The sequence below is a fragment of the Myotis daubentonii genome, chromosome 15 (assembly GCF_963259705.1).
Source record: "Myotis daubentonii chromosome 15, mMyoDau2.1, whole genome shotgun sequence".
Taxonomy (NCBI): domain Eukaryota; kingdom Metazoa; phylum Chordata; class Mammalia; order Chiroptera; family Vespertilionidae; genus Myotis; species Myotis daubentonii.
Genome location: NC_081854.1, coordinates 59,317,368 through 59,334,176, shown reverse-complemented (window position 1 = coordinate 59,334,176; position 16,809 = coordinate 59,317,368). Strand labels below are relative to the sequence as shown.

The 16,809-nt window shown below is 51.5% G+C and overlaps 1 protein-coding gene across 3 annotated transcripts in view; it reads left to right on the top strand.

The window, feature by feature from the left end:
- The window catches only part of FANCA (FA complementation group A), a 39,599-nt gene that overhangs the window by 19,269 nt on the left and 3,521 nt on the right, over window positions 1–16,809 (top strand). For 2 of the 3 annotated variants that reach the window (XM_059668173.1, XM_059668171.1), the window contains exons 22-36: window positions 1,400–1,519; window positions 3,171–3,307; window positions 3,715–3,785; window positions 4,077–4,173; window positions 4,254–4,441; window positions 5,519–5,615; window positions 6,580–6,756; window positions 7,885–7,958; window positions 9,451–9,579; window positions 12,286–12,370; window positions 13,666–13,832; window positions 14,294–14,399; window positions 15,197–15,256; window positions 15,392–15,496; window positions 16,345–16,454. In XM_059668173.1, the coding sequence (XP_059524156.1) occupies window positions 1,400–1,519; window positions 3,171–3,307; window positions 3,715–3,785; window positions 4,077–4,173; window positions 4,254–4,441; window positions 5,519–5,615; window positions 6,580–6,756; window positions 7,885–7,958; window positions 9,451–9,579; window positions 12,286–12,370; window positions 13,666–13,832; window positions 14,294–14,399; window positions 15,197–15,256; window positions 15,392–15,496; window positions 16,345–16,454 (1,723 nt within the window). The remainder of the gene's footprint in view (window positions 1–1,399; window positions 1,520–3,170; window positions 3,308–3,714; window positions 3,786–4,076; window positions 4,174–4,253; window positions 4,442–5,518; window positions 5,616–6,579; window positions 6,757–7,884; window positions 7,959–9,450; window positions 9,580–12,285; window positions 12,371–13,665; window positions 13,833–14,293; window positions 14,400–15,196; window positions 15,257–15,391; window positions 15,497–16,344; window positions 16,455–16,809) is intronic. The other variant, XM_059668172.1, reaches the window with a different exon arrangement.

The following is a 16,809-nucleotide window of genomic DNA, read 5'->3' as shown; positions in this document are numbered from 1 at the left end:
GCACGTTCTTAAAGCAGTGCATGCGCACAACATCCGCTCTGCTGTTTGTAGCCCCACTGAGGGTGATGAGGCTTCTGCTTGCCTGTCCTGGGTTCAAGCTTTAAATTCGGGTGACCTCTCAGACTCAGCAGCCGGGCTCCAGGACTGTCTCGTTTCTGTAGGGCTGGTCTGTGGACAGCTTTCTGACTGACCATTTGGATGGGGGTTAAGTTCTGTGGTGGATTGGCGGCGGGGAGGATCTTTCTGCTTCTGGGGAACAGTGACATGGACCTAGGTCACATCTGAAAGGATGTAGAGGTGGGACGGCCGTGCTGGGAGCAGCTGGGCAGACTCGGTGTGTTCCTGCCCACCCTACCTGGCCACTAATAAGGCGGCTGACAGTCAGCAGTGCTGTGCTGTCAGGCTGTTTTCTCAGCAATGTCATTGGACAGGGGGCAGGAGCCACGCTGATGAAGCAGCTTGTGTTTGCTGGTTTCACCTCCGCAGCCAGAAACCCCTTTCACTAGCCTGGATAACTTATAACAGATGGAGACCCAGCCTCTGAGTGGGCAAAGAATGAAGGTCCCAGAGCTCACCGCTGTTAGGGCCCGTGAGTCGGCAGCTCTGCGGGGGATGCCATGTGTGGCGCTGGTCCTCCTCGCCCAGCCCCAGGTCCCACTTTTGGGGGCTTTCAGAGCGTCTTCTGCTGTAGAACTTGATGCAATGGAATCATCAGTAGAAGCCTTAGGCTCTGACTCCTGGTGTCACCGGAGACCTGTGAGGCTTGCTGCACACCGTGTCTTCTCCAGTGACACCAGAAATGAACTGATTTTGCTTTTAAAACACCGATTCTGTCTTTTTTCTTTGTTTTATTTTTTTTAACATCCTATGATAAACAACTTAGAAGTTTGAGAAACAGGGAATAAGTCATTCATGAGTGTCTCCTGCCCGGCCTCATTTGCTGTGCTTCTTATCTTTTTCTTTCTTTCTTTTTTTTTTTAGAGAGAGAGAGAAGGGAAGGGAGAGGGATAGAGAGATAGGAACATCAATTGACTATCTCCTGCATGCCCCCTACTGAGCATTGAGCCTACAGCCTGAGCATATGTCCTGACCAGGAATTGAACCAGTGACTTCTTGGTTCATGGGTCAATGCTCAACCACTGAGCCACACTGGCTGGGCCTCATCTTTTTTCATTAGGCACATGCTTTTCGCACTTGTCGCAATGGGGCGGGTAGACCATGCTTGTTCTTCAGCTTGTTTATGAGTGTTTTGATTTTTGACGTGACAGCATCCAGCCTCAGGAGGGTTTCATTTCCTCCCGTTGTGGGCAGGGAACCCATGGGAATGAGCAGGTCCATATTCAGCGGCATGTGTTTCCTGATGGCTTACTTGTTAGAACCGCTCTTTCCCGTCTCGCAGATGCAGCCCTGGGAATGGAGGTGGAGGCGGAACCTGGCTGTGTGGAAGGCTCCTTGGGACTGCTCACAGCTGCACTTCAAGAGCTCAGGGCCGCCATGACAGACCCCGCCCAGTATGATGGTGAGGACGGGCATTGGGCAGGCTCAGGAGCCGTGTGCGGTCATGGATGGGGCTCAGTGGCTGGTCCACTCCCTCAAGGTGGTAGTGGCTGGTACTTATTCCTGTGGTTCAGTGTTTGGTAGTTAAGCCTGACCCTGGTGCTGGCCGGTAGCAGGATGTGGTCCTCTTTAGACAGGATGGGCGACCAGTCACTCCAGCTGCCACAGCCCCTTGCCAGAAGGTGACTGCTGCTCTTTGGCATCCCAGTTAGACAGGTGGTGGAGAGGAGGCTGGGCGACTTCAGTAGGTTGGGGTTTTCTTTCTTTTCCTCACGCCTGACCCTCTGCTGCCGTATGAGTTGTGAGTGTTTCTCTGGATTGGCGCCCAGACAGTTCAGACTTAGCAATGGTGCACAGCAATCTATGAAATAAATCCTAACTTTCAGACTTTACTTACGGAAAATGCAGAATCCAAAATAGTAGGCTAGCTTGTGCCGGCATGGCTCAGTGGTTGAGTGTTGATCTATGAACCAGGAGGTCACAGTTTGATTCCTGGTCAGGGCACATGCCTGAGTTGCAGGCTCAATCTCCAGTGTGGGACATGCAGGAGCCATCTTATCAATGATTCTCATCATTGATGTCTCTCTCTCTCTCTCTCTCTCTCTCTTTCTCTTTCTCTCTTTCTCTTCTTTCCCTTTCCCTTCCTTTCTGAAATCAATAAAAATATATTAAAACAAAATTAGTAGGCCATATTTTTACCTAGTAACTGTACAGATTTTATTTTATTTTTTTTTTTTATCATTACCTAAGGATACATTCGTTGATTTTTAGAGAGAGGAAGGGAGAGAGAGAAGAGAGAAAAACATCTATCAGTTGCCTCCTGTATGTGCCCTGACTGGTAATCGAACTGCAGCCTAGGTATGTGCCCTGACCAGGAATGGAACCTGCACCCTTTTGGTGCATGGGATGATGCTCCAACCAGCCAAGCCACCCGTCCAGGGCTATTATGAATTCATTTTATTCCTGCTAGGAAAGAATATCCTGAGAGAGCCTCACAGAGGAAATACTAACAAAACTATCTTAGTTCTTCTGCTCGCTGGGTGCCTGCAGGGCCTTCGCTGCGATCCTGCTGAGTGTGCCATGGGGTGGGAGCGTGGCCTTCAGAACATGGCATCTGGGGATCCTGGGGCCTGCCAGGACCCAAAGGCTCTAGCAAGGTGGCTGAAAGGTCAGGTCAGCCTTGTTCCAAAGCAGCAGAGGTTCCATTTCCACACAGTCTGGTTGGCCCACTCAGCACCCACCCAACCTCAGGTGCCCCGAGGCTGTGGCTCTTGGCCATCGGCAAACATGATGACAGCTGGGACGCAACCTCCAGCAGATGTCACGTGTGGGGGAGAGTTGGTATGTGATTCAGATGAAGAACTTAAATAAGTGGTGAGGTTTGTGGTCGTGACAGAGTGCGTCCTCCTCACGCGTGCAGTACAGTGAGAGTGGTGACCCCCGCCCCCCTCAGCCGTGTCACCTGCTCTCCACGCCCAGTCGCTGCCGCCTTCAGGGAGTTGGCCTTGGGCTGAAGTCAGGGTAGTGTTGGGTAGTTTCTGCGCCCTCACCAGTCCCTCTGTTCACCTCCTCCCCGCACCCCTGCTCACCTGACTGGACTCTGCCATTTGCAGTTTTGTCTGCTCAGATTGCGGTGGTTTCTGAGAGGCTGCACTCTGCCCTGGGCCTCAGTGAGGACGATGGCAGCTCCAAGGTCTCGAAGATCCAGCTCAGTGCTCTTGCTCCCAAACTGGAGCTGCGGGAGCAGCAGGTGAGTGTGGGACGCCAGAGAGCACAGCTGTTGCGCCTGCTGGGTTGTGCTAGAGAACCGAAGCCCTTCTCTTCACCCTTGTCCTGCTATATAAAGTGTGTATGTAGAGCCAGGACGGTCAGAGTCCTCAGTGCCAGGGTCAGCACCCCACTTGTGTGCGCAAAGAACATGCAGCAGAGGCCTCTGTGGCCTGAGAGTCCACAATATTCACTCTCTGGCCTGCTCTCTGCTTAACGTCTCACCAGACGAGAGTGCGGGACAGCACGTGGCCTGTCATGTTCCCAGGGCTTGGGAGTGGGGATTCTTGGACCCGTTTGCTTTGGGGTTTCCTCTCCGAATGTAAACCTGTCAAATGTGTGTAAACAATACAAGATCCGACTCAGGCAGGTTCCCTGGTGTCTCCCCAGGTCGTGGACCTTCTGCTGACCTCTTTCTGTCAGAACCTAATGGCAGCCTCCAGCTTTGCCCCACCGGACAGGTATCTGGGCAGTTTGTCTGCAGGTGGCCTGCTGCTCTGGGTGGGCCCCTTGTGGAGCAGAGCTTCTCCCTGGTTCCATGACGACCGTGGCCATCAGTTCCTGGTCCTCTGGCACTGGTGGGGTCTATGCTGACTTTATCCAGTGGGGATAGGGCAGGAGTGAGCATTGCACAGGAGACGCCACTATTTGGGGAACTGCCTGCTTCTTGCTGAGGCCTCCTGTGCCTGAGTGCTGGCACCCCAGACCCTGGGAGGGCTGGGCAGGACTGGGACTGGCCATTGTCTCTGCAGGCAGGGCTCCTGGGCGGCCCGCTTTGTGACGACCACGTGTGGACGCTCGCTCCTCCCCGCTGTGCTCACCAGGCTCTGCCAGCTCCTCCGTCACCAGGTAGGGCTGCTGCCTCCCTCCAGCTGGGAAGGGGGCTCTGCACCCTTCCTCCTGCTCAACTAGTTCTCGTCCCATTTCAGGGCCCGAGCCTGAGTGCCTCGCACGTGCTGGGGTTGGCTGCCCTGGCCGTCCACCTCGGCGAGTCCAGGTCTGCACTCCCGGAGATTCACATGGGCCCTCCTGTCCCTGCCAGGGGCCTCTCCATCCCTGAGTTCTTCAGCAGCCTTCTGACGTGCAGGTCCAAGGAGTCCTCACTCTTCTGCCTCAAGTGAGTTCTCCCCCTGGTCCTTCAATACTTGTGTCCTCTGTTAGCAAGTCACAGATGTGCCCCTCAGATAATCACTGGTTAACCTCTTGGTGTCTGTCCTTCCGGAATCTTGTTTCCATGTATTTATGTGAGAGTGTTGGTTGGTTTGTTTATAAAAATGGGATCACATGCTGCACTAAACTGCATATAAGATGTTGGCACTAGACGGTGGTGCCCTTGCATGTCACTCAACGTCCTTTGGGCCTGTCAGAGCTGCTCCATTTTGGCTCAGGGTCCTGACTTCTGGTTAGATCCCTGGTTCCCTGTGCTGAGCAGCTGCGGCAGCTGTTTTTCTAGGGTAAACCCCTACCTGTGGAACAGCCCATCCAAAGGTAGACTCCTCTTAAAGGGCTTTCAGACCCATCATCCTGTAAGTCTGGGCCAGTTTACACCCCACGCGTCCCATCATGCACCACTGAGCCCATTCCTACCCTTCTGTGTGGGGATACCTGCTAACTCAACAGCGTGCAGCATGCGGGGTGGCAGGTGCTAGGGGCAGGTGGGTGGGTGGGGTGAGAGGGGCTGGCCTGTGCTGAGGAGTCCTGTGTGGTGGGTCTGAAGTGGAGCTGTTGGCTGGGACTGTGTTCGAAGTTTACTGACAGTTGACAAAAGGCCTGAGGGATGTAATCAGCATAAAGGATAAGTGCAGGAAAGCCTGTCTCTGCCTACTGCCCACCTGATGTCTGTGTTGTCTACACTGGAGGCAGATTGCCCATCCCCATCCCTCTCATGGGCTTTTGGCAGCACCAAACAGTCCCCATTGGGAGTCAGTTCTGTAGGTGCCCTGGTCCCCCTCCCCTGCCCCTCACCACCTTCCTGACTTTCTCTGGGCCCCTGGGTGAGTCTCTTCTGGTTGGTCTCTCTCTCTCCCCCGAGCAGCAGGGACAGAGCTCAGACCCAAAGGGTATGATGCGGGGGCCACTTCCCAGTGCTCAGGAGTGGAGGCCGAGGACAGGGACTCAGGACTCGCGCTTAATTCTCTCTCCCTTATTTCCATGGACCACATTTCTGTGTTACAATTCCATTTTCTATTTTCAGATTTTGTACCGCAACCATTTCTTACGCTTTGTGTAAGTTTTCTCCCCAATCATGCGATGCTTGGTACAGCTGTTTATCTCCAGGCCTAATAAAAAAGGTGGGTTTCTTAGGTTCCTTTCTTCCGTCCTCCCGAGTCTCCGGTTTTATGCAGGAGTCCGATGCCCCTGCCCCTTGTTTATCAGGCTGTCTGCTTGGGCTGGACGCGGCCTTTTCCTCCTGTTCCAAGTTGAATGAGGGGGTGTAAGAACCTTCCCATTCAGAGAATCTATTTCCTCTAGAGAGTTCTGTCTTCTTGTGAATGTTTTTTAGATTGTTAGGAGATGAGAAATTTAAAGTGTGTGAGAAACATTATGTGTCAGCCAGGCAGGTGAGGTTGCTGCTCCTTTTGCAGAGATTTAGGGAGCCTCCCTTGTGAGGTTTAAACCTGGTTCTCAGTCCAGGCTCACCCTTGGGATCAATGGAGCTTTAAAACCCCAGCCTCCTGGCCTGACAGGTAGATTGGTGTTGGGAGCAGCTGGGCCCCTGTGGTTGGTGTCGAGGAGCTTAGTCCCAGCTGCCAAAATGTAAGGATGGAATGAAGAGCAGGAGGAGTGGCCCCAGCAAGGAAGTCCCCAGTCACACTGTCCAGTCCCGATTCCCATATGGTGCAGCCTACATGAGAAACACAGGGAAACGGCTGACCTCCTCAGGTGCAAAGGGGTACAAAGGAACACCCCCCTGGTAGGCTTTGCCTGCCCAGTGCGCACGTCCTGGGGAATACAGCAGTGCCAGCCGAGGCCTGGGAAGATGGCACCACCCTCTGAAGGGCAGGTCAGACCCAGCCATTCAGCTTCTAAGCATCCACCCAGGGAAACGATCCTGTGTGCACCGAGGTTTACATACAGGCTGCTCACAGAGGTGCTGCATGTAACTGGTCACGATGCCCAGGGTGCCCCACAGGGGAAGGCGACGCTGCAGGTGAGGCCGCTGCAGGCGACGCAGGGTCTTCGCTGCCTGCTGGATGTGGCCAGGCTACGTGAGTATGTTCTGAGTCTCACAGATGCATTGCTGTCTCTCTTCAGTTTCAGTTCATTGTGCTCAGATTGTTCTCAGAAGCCCGATACCCTCTCTCTGTGGAGGACACAGCCAGCCTTCCCTGGAGGCCCTTGTGCCTGCCGTCTGCAGACTGGCAGCGAGCTGCCCTCTGTCTGTGGAGACAGAGGGCCTTCCGGGAACTACTGAAGGAGAAGGAGTTTCATGTAGGTCCTACTGTCCCTCCCCTTGTTTCTCACCTCGCCCCAACGCCCGGGTTTGCAGGTGCAGATCTGGGGCCTGAGGATGTGGGCAGGCGGGTGGGCCTGACCCAGTGACGTTGGAGCAGCATAGACTTGGCTTTGGTTGAGACTGTTCCTGGGATCATTGTAGATTCACACCGAGGTTTAAGAAACCAGTCGAAAGATGCCTTCTACTCCGCCCAGTTTCCCCCAACAGTAATATTTTGCAGAGATTTTAAGAGTGGATAAAAATGTATCTTAAACAGCTGCCAGGCTTTGGTTTGGGGCTGGGCTTCTCTGTGCATAATCCCTGGGAGCCTTGGCCCCTGGGCCAGTGTGCCCCTGTTACTCATCTCTGCTTCCTTTTCATAACTTGCATTTATTTCTGGGATACTTGCCTGTTTGTTTTGGTCTTTAGAGAAAAATATTTTTCAGTTTTATTGTTAACTATATCATTTATGCAAGAGTAGGCCTGATGGTGTGTAAGGCAAGGAACAATGACGCTTAGCAGATGCCTCCCCTGCACTCCAGGGCGCTTTCCAAGCCCTGGGCTATCGCAGCCCTAAGCACCGCACTGCTGCCTGTCACCGGGCTTGGCCCTCACTCTGTTGGGACGTGCTGTACGCATGTTTCTGTGACGTGCTCTTTTACATGCAGTGTTAGGTTCTGAGATGAGTCTGGGTTGATGTGTGAAGTTGTTCCAAGAATTTGAAAACAGGAAATATGCCACGATGGATGTTTGAAGCAGTTACTAAGTTTATTGGTTGCTACCCAGCGCCCGGGACTAAAGAGTGACCTCTTTCCCGGTGTTGCTGAGCGGCAGCCTCAGAGGTTTGCAGCTGCCACAGGCCACTGCTCACACCTGCAGTGTGCTGGAGCGCGCCGCTTAGCAATCCAGTTTTCCCGTCTTAGTAGCTTCCCATGCAGTTAAAGCAACAGAGCAGTTCTTCATCGGGACCTGGGGCCGGCACCGCCGTCCAGCAGGGGGAGTGGCGTGAGGTAGAGGTTACTCTGACCACGTGAGGGGGCTGGCCTGTGGGACTCTTGGGGAACGACCTGTGGTTCCTGGTTCCATCCTCGCTGTGGCAGCCTCTCAGCTGGTCCTCCTCTCAGTTCACTTACAGAGACTGGGTGCAGCTGGAACTGGAGACTCACCCAGAAGAGGACTCCCTCTCAGACATAGAAAGGTAGGTGTTTAACGGGTCCTGCCCTCAACATGTTTTATGGTTTTCTACATTGTCTTAAAGTCTTGAGTTTTGTCATTATATCCTTAATGTTCAGTTTAACATATCTGTGAGCACAATTTCATTCACTCCTTTACTCAAGAAACATTGAGCTGTTTGCTAGACACTTCTAGAATGTTCTAGCAGCTGGGATGCCTCGTAAATGAGACCCTCCTGCCCATGTGGCACCTCGCCCCTGACACTCCTGACAGGTCGGTCTGGCAAAGGCACCACACAGAGTTGACCCCTGTGTGGCCTGGGACAGGCCTGTAGACAGTGGATAGAGGCAGGGACATGCTCTCGGAAGGCACCAGGCAGGGCTGTGAGAGCAAGTGCCCAGAGAAGGGGCAGCGGGACAGCAAACACGTTCCCCAGGTGGGGCCTGACTGATCATGTGCTCAGCTGGTATCTGCTGGCCCTGCGTCCACTGTCCATGTGGGAAGAGCATATGCAGCCCATTGAGGAGGCAGAGGGCTGGGCGTGTGCCCCACAGAGCGCTGGCTGAGGAGATGGTTCCAAGAGGGGTCAATCAGGTTTGAAGGCTGATTACTGAGACCACTGGGAGGTCCAATGTATTGTTCTGGGCATGCAAGTGTGGTGCTGACAGGCCCAATGGGTTTGGGGGCACAGAGGTCAGGGAGGGCACGGGAGCCCAAGGGAGCAGCTGAGGGCAAGGAACAGGGTCCTGGAGTCCCACTGAGCTTTGTGAGATCAGAGACCCCAGTCACATGGAGTAATGTCTGTCCCCAAACTTGTCTTGTGATGTCAGATTCTGGACAGAACTAACAGAAATAATGAGAAAAGGAAAAGGCTGTGGCAATGAAAACAGCAACTTTTTCCAACAAAATGGGTTTTGTTTCCTTGCGCCAGGCCAGCTTTGGGAGGGCTTTGCACCTGTACTCAAGTGCCCTGGGGTCTGTGCCCTTCCTGACCTCTTTCCAGCAGGAAGAGAGGGGTTAGCTTTCTGGTGTGAGGGTCCATGGCCATTCAGTGTCCCTGAGCCCACCACATGTGGACACTGTACTTGCACCTGTCCTGGGGTTTCCGTCCTCAGCTATGTCTGCACAGGTTTCAGAAGGAGAAGCATGAGATGATCATGGCTCCTTGCCCACTCATGCTCGGGTTTGGCTCCTTCACAGACGGCAGTGCTGGTGGCTTGGTGCTTTTGGTAGTTTGTCCTCAGACCTTTCCAAGGGCAGCTGTCCACATCTGCATACCTGTGCTGTGGATCTGGGGCAGCTCACAGGCACCCTGGGAGGAGTCCTCAGCCTCTGTCCCCAGCTCAGCATGTGCGGGTGGCCCCTGAGGAGTTCTTCATAGGTGGTCAAGAGCCTTCCATAGCCCCAGACCCCTTGATCCCACCCCTGTGTTGCTGTGCCCCTCACTAGGGTTCATTTCTCACTATGGGAGCTCCTGCTTGCAGACATTACAGCACAGACTTGGTATGTGCTTACAGGCAGGACTTCCACCAGTGGGCCATCCGTGAGCATTTCGTCCCCATGCCCGCCGCTGCAGGGGGCTGCGATGGAGACCTGGAGACAGCGTGCACCGTCCTTGTCAACGTTCTGATGGACTTCTGTCAAAGGTCAGGAATGCTGATGCCAGAAAGCATCTTTTAGTTTGGGCAGTTCTAGGAATATTTTTATTTCCCTCCAGTTTCCCCACATTCTCACCAACACTGTTGTTACCTGACTTTTTGATAATATTTATCCTGGTGATATATTGCATTATGATTTTGATTTGCTTTTTCTTGATGGCTAATGATGTTGAATATCTTTTTATTAGCTTGTTGGCCATTAGTGTATCTTCCTTGGAGAAATGTCTGTTCAGATCCTTTGCCCATTTTAAAATTGAGTTGTTTTATTGGGCTTTAAGAGCTCTTCATATGTGCCAGATGCCAGATCCTTTTCAGACATGAGTTCCACATACTTTCTCTCATTCTGTAAGTCATGTTTTCACTCCTCAGTGGAGTACTTTGATGCATAAGAGTTTTACATTTTTATGAAGCCCAATTTATCTATTTTCAGTTTCAGCTTTTATGTTTAGGCCTTTGATCCATTTGAGTTAAATTTTGTATGTGGTGTATGTTAGGAATCCAACTTTCTTCTGCTTGTGGATGTCCAGTTCCCCAGCACCTTTGTTGGGGAGAGTGTCTCCTCCCGATCGAATGGTCTTGGTGCCCTTGTCAAAAATCAGTCGATTGTACTTGTGAAGGTTTTTTCCTGGACTCTCTTCTGTTGAGCTGCAGGTCCATCCTTATTGCCAGCCTCACACTGTTTTGATTACTGTAGTTTGTACTAAGTTTTAAATTGGGAAATGTGAGTCCTCTAACTTTGTTATTTTTATTTTTTAAATAATATAGACCGCCCTGACTGGTTTGGCTCAGTGGATAAAGCGTCAGCCTGTGGACTGAAAGGTCCCAGGTTCGATTCCGGTCAAGGGCATGTACCTTGGTTGCGGGCACATTCCAAGTGGGGGGTGTGCAGGAGGCAGCTGATTGATGTTTCTCTCTCATCGATGTTTCTAACTCTCTATCCCTCTCCCTTCCTCTCTGTAAAAAATCAACAAAATATATTTTAAAAAAATAATAAAAATAATAAATAATATAGACCAAGCCACTTAATTTTTTTATCCATAACTAAGGGCACATTCATTGACCTTTGGGGAGAGAGAGAGAAACATCTATGGGTTGCCTCCTGTAGGCACCCCAACTGGGATCAAACCCACAACCTAGGTATGTGCCCTGACGGGGAATCAAACCCATACCCTTTGGTGTATGGGATGATGCCCCAACCAACCGAGACACACCAGCCAGGGCTGACTTTGTTCTTTTTCACGGTTGTTTTGACTGTTTTGACTGGGTCCTTTGCAATTCCATCTGAGTTTTAGCATCAGCTTGTCACTTTCTACAAAATGATATAGGATTCTGATAAGGATTGCACTCTTTGTAGATGAATTTGAGTAGTATTTTACTATCTTTTTTTCTTTATTACTGAATTTATCAGGATGACATTGGTTAATAACGTTATGTAGGTTTCAGGGGTACAGTTCTATAGTACATATCTATATGTTGTATTGCGGGTTCTCCACCCCAAGTCAAGTCTCCATCGCCATTTGTCCCCCCTTTACCCTCTTCTACCTCTCTCCTCACCCCACCCCCCACCCCCAGTATTGTCGTCTTAACAGCACTGAGTCTTCCTATCTATGAACATGGGATGTCTTTACATTTATTTAGGTCTTTAATTTTTTTTAACAATGTGTTAATTTTCAGCATATAAGTCTTGCACCACCTTGGTTAAATTTATCCTTAAGTATTTTATTCTTTTTTAACACCATTGTAAATGAAATTGTTGTCTTTATTTCATTGTCTTTATTATTCCTTGCTACTATATAGAAATATAACTGATTTTTTATATACATTTTCTATCCTGTAACTTTGCTGAACTCGTTTATTTGCTCTAATAGTTTTTTATTGTAGATTCTTTAGGATTTCCTACATAAAAGATCATGCCATCTGGGAATAGAGATGGTTTAATTTTTCCTTCCCATCTGGATGCCTTTCTGAACTGCCCTGGCTAGAACTTCCACTGTGTGTTGCATGGAAGTGTTGAAAGAGGACATCTTTTTCTGGTTCCTGATCTTAGGAGGGAAGTTTTCAGTTTTTCATCATTCAGTGTGAGGTTAGCTGTGTCTTTTTCATAAATGCTCTTTATCAGGTTGAGGAAGTTCCTTTCGCCTAGCTTGTTGCGTGTTTTTAATCTTGAAAGGCTATTGAATTTTGTCTAATGCTTTATCTACATCTATTGAGATGACCACATGGTTTTTGTTTTTCTATTGATACTAGAGGCCTGGTGCACAAATTCGTGCACAGATGGTTGGCCTGCTGGCTCTGCCCCTGATTGGGTGTGTGTGTGGGGGGGGACACGGGAGTGATGGATGGGGCCCATCTGAGGGAGGGGCCGTGGGTGGTTGGCCAGCTGGCCCCCCCCCCCTGGTCGAACACCCAATAGAGGGGACAATTTGCATATTAGCCTTTTGTTATATGGGATGTGTGTTATATTGATTGATTTATGGATGTTGAACCAGCCTTGTGTCCTTGGGATAAGTCCCAGTGGGTCTGGTGCATAACTGTTTTTATGTGTTATTGGGTTTGGGTTGCTAGTATTTTGTTACAGAAGGTTTTGTTGTTTGTTAGTTCCTGTGACCACACACCACTCTGGAGGCAGGGGAAGCAGGAGCTCCAGCACAATTAGGAGATATTCAGGAGGCTTTTACTGCGTTTTTGTTTCAGTTCAAGGAGTTGTGACCACTCAGAGAATTCTGATTTGGTTCTTGGTGGCTACATGGGAAATCGAGATATTTTTTCAAGATTGCAGGTGAGTTAGAAGGTGCAGAATTCAGTGTGTTCACTGCATTAAGCCTCTGTTACTAAGCTATTTATTATGAATATCCATAATGGGTCCTAAGGCAACTGAGCAGAATGAAAATTCGCATCACACACACAGTGGCTGAGACCCAGGGTGACAGGTCCTCTGTGAACGAGTCCAGTGCACATCATGGAAACACAAACCAAAGCTGTGATGCTGGCATCGCCTCCAGGCTTTGGGACATGTCTGAAAATAGAGGCGATTAAGAAAATTCCAACTTTGATGATAACAGGTGCTACCCCACTGTTTTCTGCTTTAGTCTTGGCTGTTCTGTTTGGGTGTCGGGCTCTGAGAAGTGATGTCAATCCCTTCAGAGGATCAACAGTTCACAGTGTCACAGGGTCAGCTGGCACCTTGCAGGCAGCGGACTCTGTCTCCTGTGCAGCACGGAGAGAGCGAGAGCGAGAGCAGGTGTAGTCGACATGCCTGCCGGCCTCAGACCTTCCTGGGCCGTAAGGGTCAGGGTCTGAGCCCACCTGCCTCCTCGTCCACGTGTACCTGGGAACCTGCCTGCAGAAATGCACAGCTTCTGTTCTATAGGATTCTGTGTGTGGATTTCATGCTTCCTGGTGGCATTCCTGCTGCCTCTCAAAATGTCTGGATTTAGGAAATAGGAATGGAAAGGAAAACATGGAGGTTGTGGTTTAAAGCACTGGGGAAATTTACTAACAAATGAGTGAAAATTCCACAAAAAAGAGACCTGATTCCCCTGACCCCCCCCTCATCTTGACCTCTTGTTCTCCACATCCTTCATGACTGATGTGACTGAAGAGGGCAGACACAGCCGAGTACACATGTCAGGTGGGCAGTGATTAGATGGGGTTTGTGGCTGCTTCTTTGCAGCCACCTGAGCATGTTAAGGACACTGCATGTGCACTGAGGCATTTATTAAGTGCCTGCTGTATACAGTCCTCACCTGAGTAATTCATCCTCACATGTGTGCCCCCACACTGTATGTGTAGGGTAAGAGCAAATGACAAATGGAGTAAAACATTAACTGTGGGTGAATCTGGGTAAAGGTGTTCATTGTGCTAGTCTTATTTTTGCAAAGTTTTTCAACTTCCTAATGATTTTAATCCCACTTATCCTGAGCCCTGTGGAGACTTCTCTCCCAAGAACATTTCAGGCTCCTCACTGGGGCAGACAGGAAGCCCAGGGACTCTCTGCCTTCGCATTTGGGAACAGAGAACCACTTGGAACCAGAGATGAAAATGCATGAACGTCTCAGCCTTGCTTTTCTCTAGGAGATGGCTGCTGACCTGGAACAGGGCCCGGTGGTGCCCCACGGCCGTGCTCCATCTCGGGGACACTTCCTCTTCAGGATTTTCCGCAGCCGGCTCCAGGCTTTGGCAGGCGGGTGGGACACGGCTTCCCGACTTCAGAGACAGCGGGAGCTACTCATGTACAAAAGGTAACAACACTGGAGTCTGTCATTCATTTTCAGCCCCCTGCTCCCCAGCCTGTGGTGGTGGCTTCTTGGGGTTCCGTGGAGAAGCAGGGCCTGGAGATGTGAAAAACACTTGGGAGTAAAGTTTTCTGCTCAGACCCAGGATCAAAATGTTGGAAAGAACTCATGTCAAAAGAAGGAAGACCTTGTGTGCTCAGAGAATGAAATGCTGGAACCCTCCAGTTAGTCAGACTGGTGCCCTGCTTCTTATGTAACTTACATTTTGGTTTTGGGTCACATCTTTTGAGTGTCTATCATAGGGTTCATGTGCTCCAGCCAGCCACAGGCTGGGGACAATGGGGGCTGCAGACCACACTCTGATTCCAAGAGTGAATTGGGAGGGTCCTTGCAGCCTTGAGATCTAGGTTCTCGAGAAGCAAAGTTAGGTGATGCCTCCACCCTTGATGCACTGCCTCTTCTCCAAGAATCCTCCTCGGACTCCCTCCGTCTGTCCTTGTCGGCAACCCCCGGGCAGAACAACCAGCCACCCCTGACTGCGCTGAGTTCTTCCACTTGGTCAACTCTGAGCTGGTAAGTGCCATGCAGGTGACCTTGGGACTCAGGGATGAGGTGCGATCTGGTCACTCAGGGCTGGTCCTGAATTCATGATTGTGTCTGTGGTCAATTGGAGCTACTAGTAATTGCCACAGGCGGGTCCTGACCACATGGGATGTGGAGCCGTGTTGGCTGGAGCTGGGTGTGCAGGCCCTCACCCACCACCAACACGGGCCAGTGAATGCAGGCGGGGGCTCGCTCCCTCCTCCACAAGACCGTCTCGGCCTTGTTGGACCCATGAATGTTGCAAACCATTCGCTCACCATGCATCTCTCTTTCCATTTTTGACTCTGAGTGATGCTGTGACCACACTGTTGCCACCAGGTGGCCCCGTTTCCTTCCATTTTGCAGGTGGCTCAGTGTAGGGGCCTCTGATCTTACTTGGAGGGTCAGTAAGGTGACAAATAAACGTGCCCCCTGCTCACTTCAGGGAACAGCTTCTACCCCGGAGATATTTTTCTAGTTTTTGGAAAAGCACAGCTATGACTAGAGATTGAACTAGGGCTCCATCCAGTACACAGAGCTGCTCCCCTGTCTCACTGGGTACCCGGACACTTGGAGGCCCCCCACCCCCTGTGTTGGCACCAGAGCGGGCAGGCTGGGGGGAAATCGTGTTGCTCAGAGAAGTGTGAAGAGGCAGTGAGCAGGGGCAGCCCTCCAGGGTCCATGATGGTGCTGTGAACAGGCAGCTGTCTTCACACCTCCACCTGTCAGACACCATCCTCATTTTCCCACCATTGGCTGCTCTCTCACTGACCTGTACTATTTTGCAGAGAAACTTGGGTTCCCACGGAGGTGCCCTGACGCACGACGTTACCGTCCACTTCTTCAGGGTAATTCCCTTTCCCTCTACCTCCCACCTGGCCGTGCAGGAGCCTTGTGTCTGGTGCTGCTGGGAAGCCACAGTGTCTTTCAGGGCTTGGGTTCACATGCAAACCGCTAAACTTCTGGCACATTCTCTTCTATAGGGGCTCCTCCAGGCCTGCTCACGAAGCAGAGACCCCGCCCTGACAGCCAACCAGATCCTGACCGCCTGTCAGACCGAGTGCCCCTTGGTTTTAACCTCTGCTCTGGTAGGCCCAGCTCTCCTGCTGGAGGTGTTGTCTGTTCCCCACTAAAATCTCATCCCAGTTACTATAATTCAAGAGAAAACTTGGGGAGAAGTGGGGGTAGGGAGAATATGTCAGGACACAGGTGGGGTGACAGGTCCCCTGGCTGCCACCCTGCGCCTGCCTCGGGCAGCATGGACACGCAAGTGTGAAGGAGCAGCCTTCCGGCATGTGCCTGGGCATTGGCTCAGCACCTGCTGTTCAGCGTTGGCTGAGGTTGGGCGGTATCGGTCTGTGCTCTCCTGTGGGTGTAACTTTGTGTTCGCTGCATCTGCCGTCTCGGCTGCTGTCTCAGGATGAACAGAGGCTACCTCAGCCCCTGCCAGAGGCCTTGGGTGGGACCTTTGGGTGCCGTTGCTGGCTGTCTTAGCACCCTAACACAGCTTTCTCTCTCCCTTCTCCATCTCTCTGGTGGGATTCTGACACTAACAGTATGGAACTTGAGCTACTTCACAGGCAATGGTGGTGTTTCCCCTGTAGCTCAGTGGGTGACCTGTCCCGTGTTGCTCAGCGGGGATATTGGGGAACTGGCTGAGCTATTGGACAGTGTGGCCGACCCCACGCACAGGCACCTCTTTAGGCAAGGCTTCTGGCTTCCAACCATGTCCTTGGCACAGGCAGATGAGGGTGCCCCACGGAACGGCTCTGAGCCTTCCTGAGATGGAGTGCACGAGATGCTGCCCATGACCTTCTGAAGTGCTGGGTAGATGTGAGCCGGCCTGGGGGTGGTGTCAGCTGGTGGAGTGGACATACCTCTCTTGCCCCAACCTCAGGGCCCTGATCTGTTGATTTGTGACCTTTCTCTCCGGCAGTTGTGGTGGCTGCGCCTAGAGCCCGAGCTTCTCTGTCGGTGGAGGTGCTTCCAGAGCCCGCTGCCCCGAGAGCTGCAGAGGCTGCGTGACGCCTGGCAGTTTGCCCGCAGGTGGGTGCTGACAGTGGGGCGTGGGGAGAAAGTGCTCTGGGTTATCTCCATGGATACCTTAGGGTGTTCACAGGGTGCCTTGTGGGCAGGTGCTACAGGACTCAGCGGCAGAACTGATCTGACAGGTCCCTGAGTGAGAATTCAGGAATGTTTTGGGAAAGACCGATTTCAGCCTAAGTAATCAGTTAAACCCTGCTCAGGTTTCTGAGCCTGAGTGACCTGGTTGACCCACTCTCCTGGGACTGCTGGGCCAATGGTCTCCAGTATCCTGCTGGATGTGGGGTTCTGTGAGGTCATCAAAGGAATCTCAAGTCCCCATCTAGCCGCCTTTCATTTCTGTGACTTGCGTTTTTAT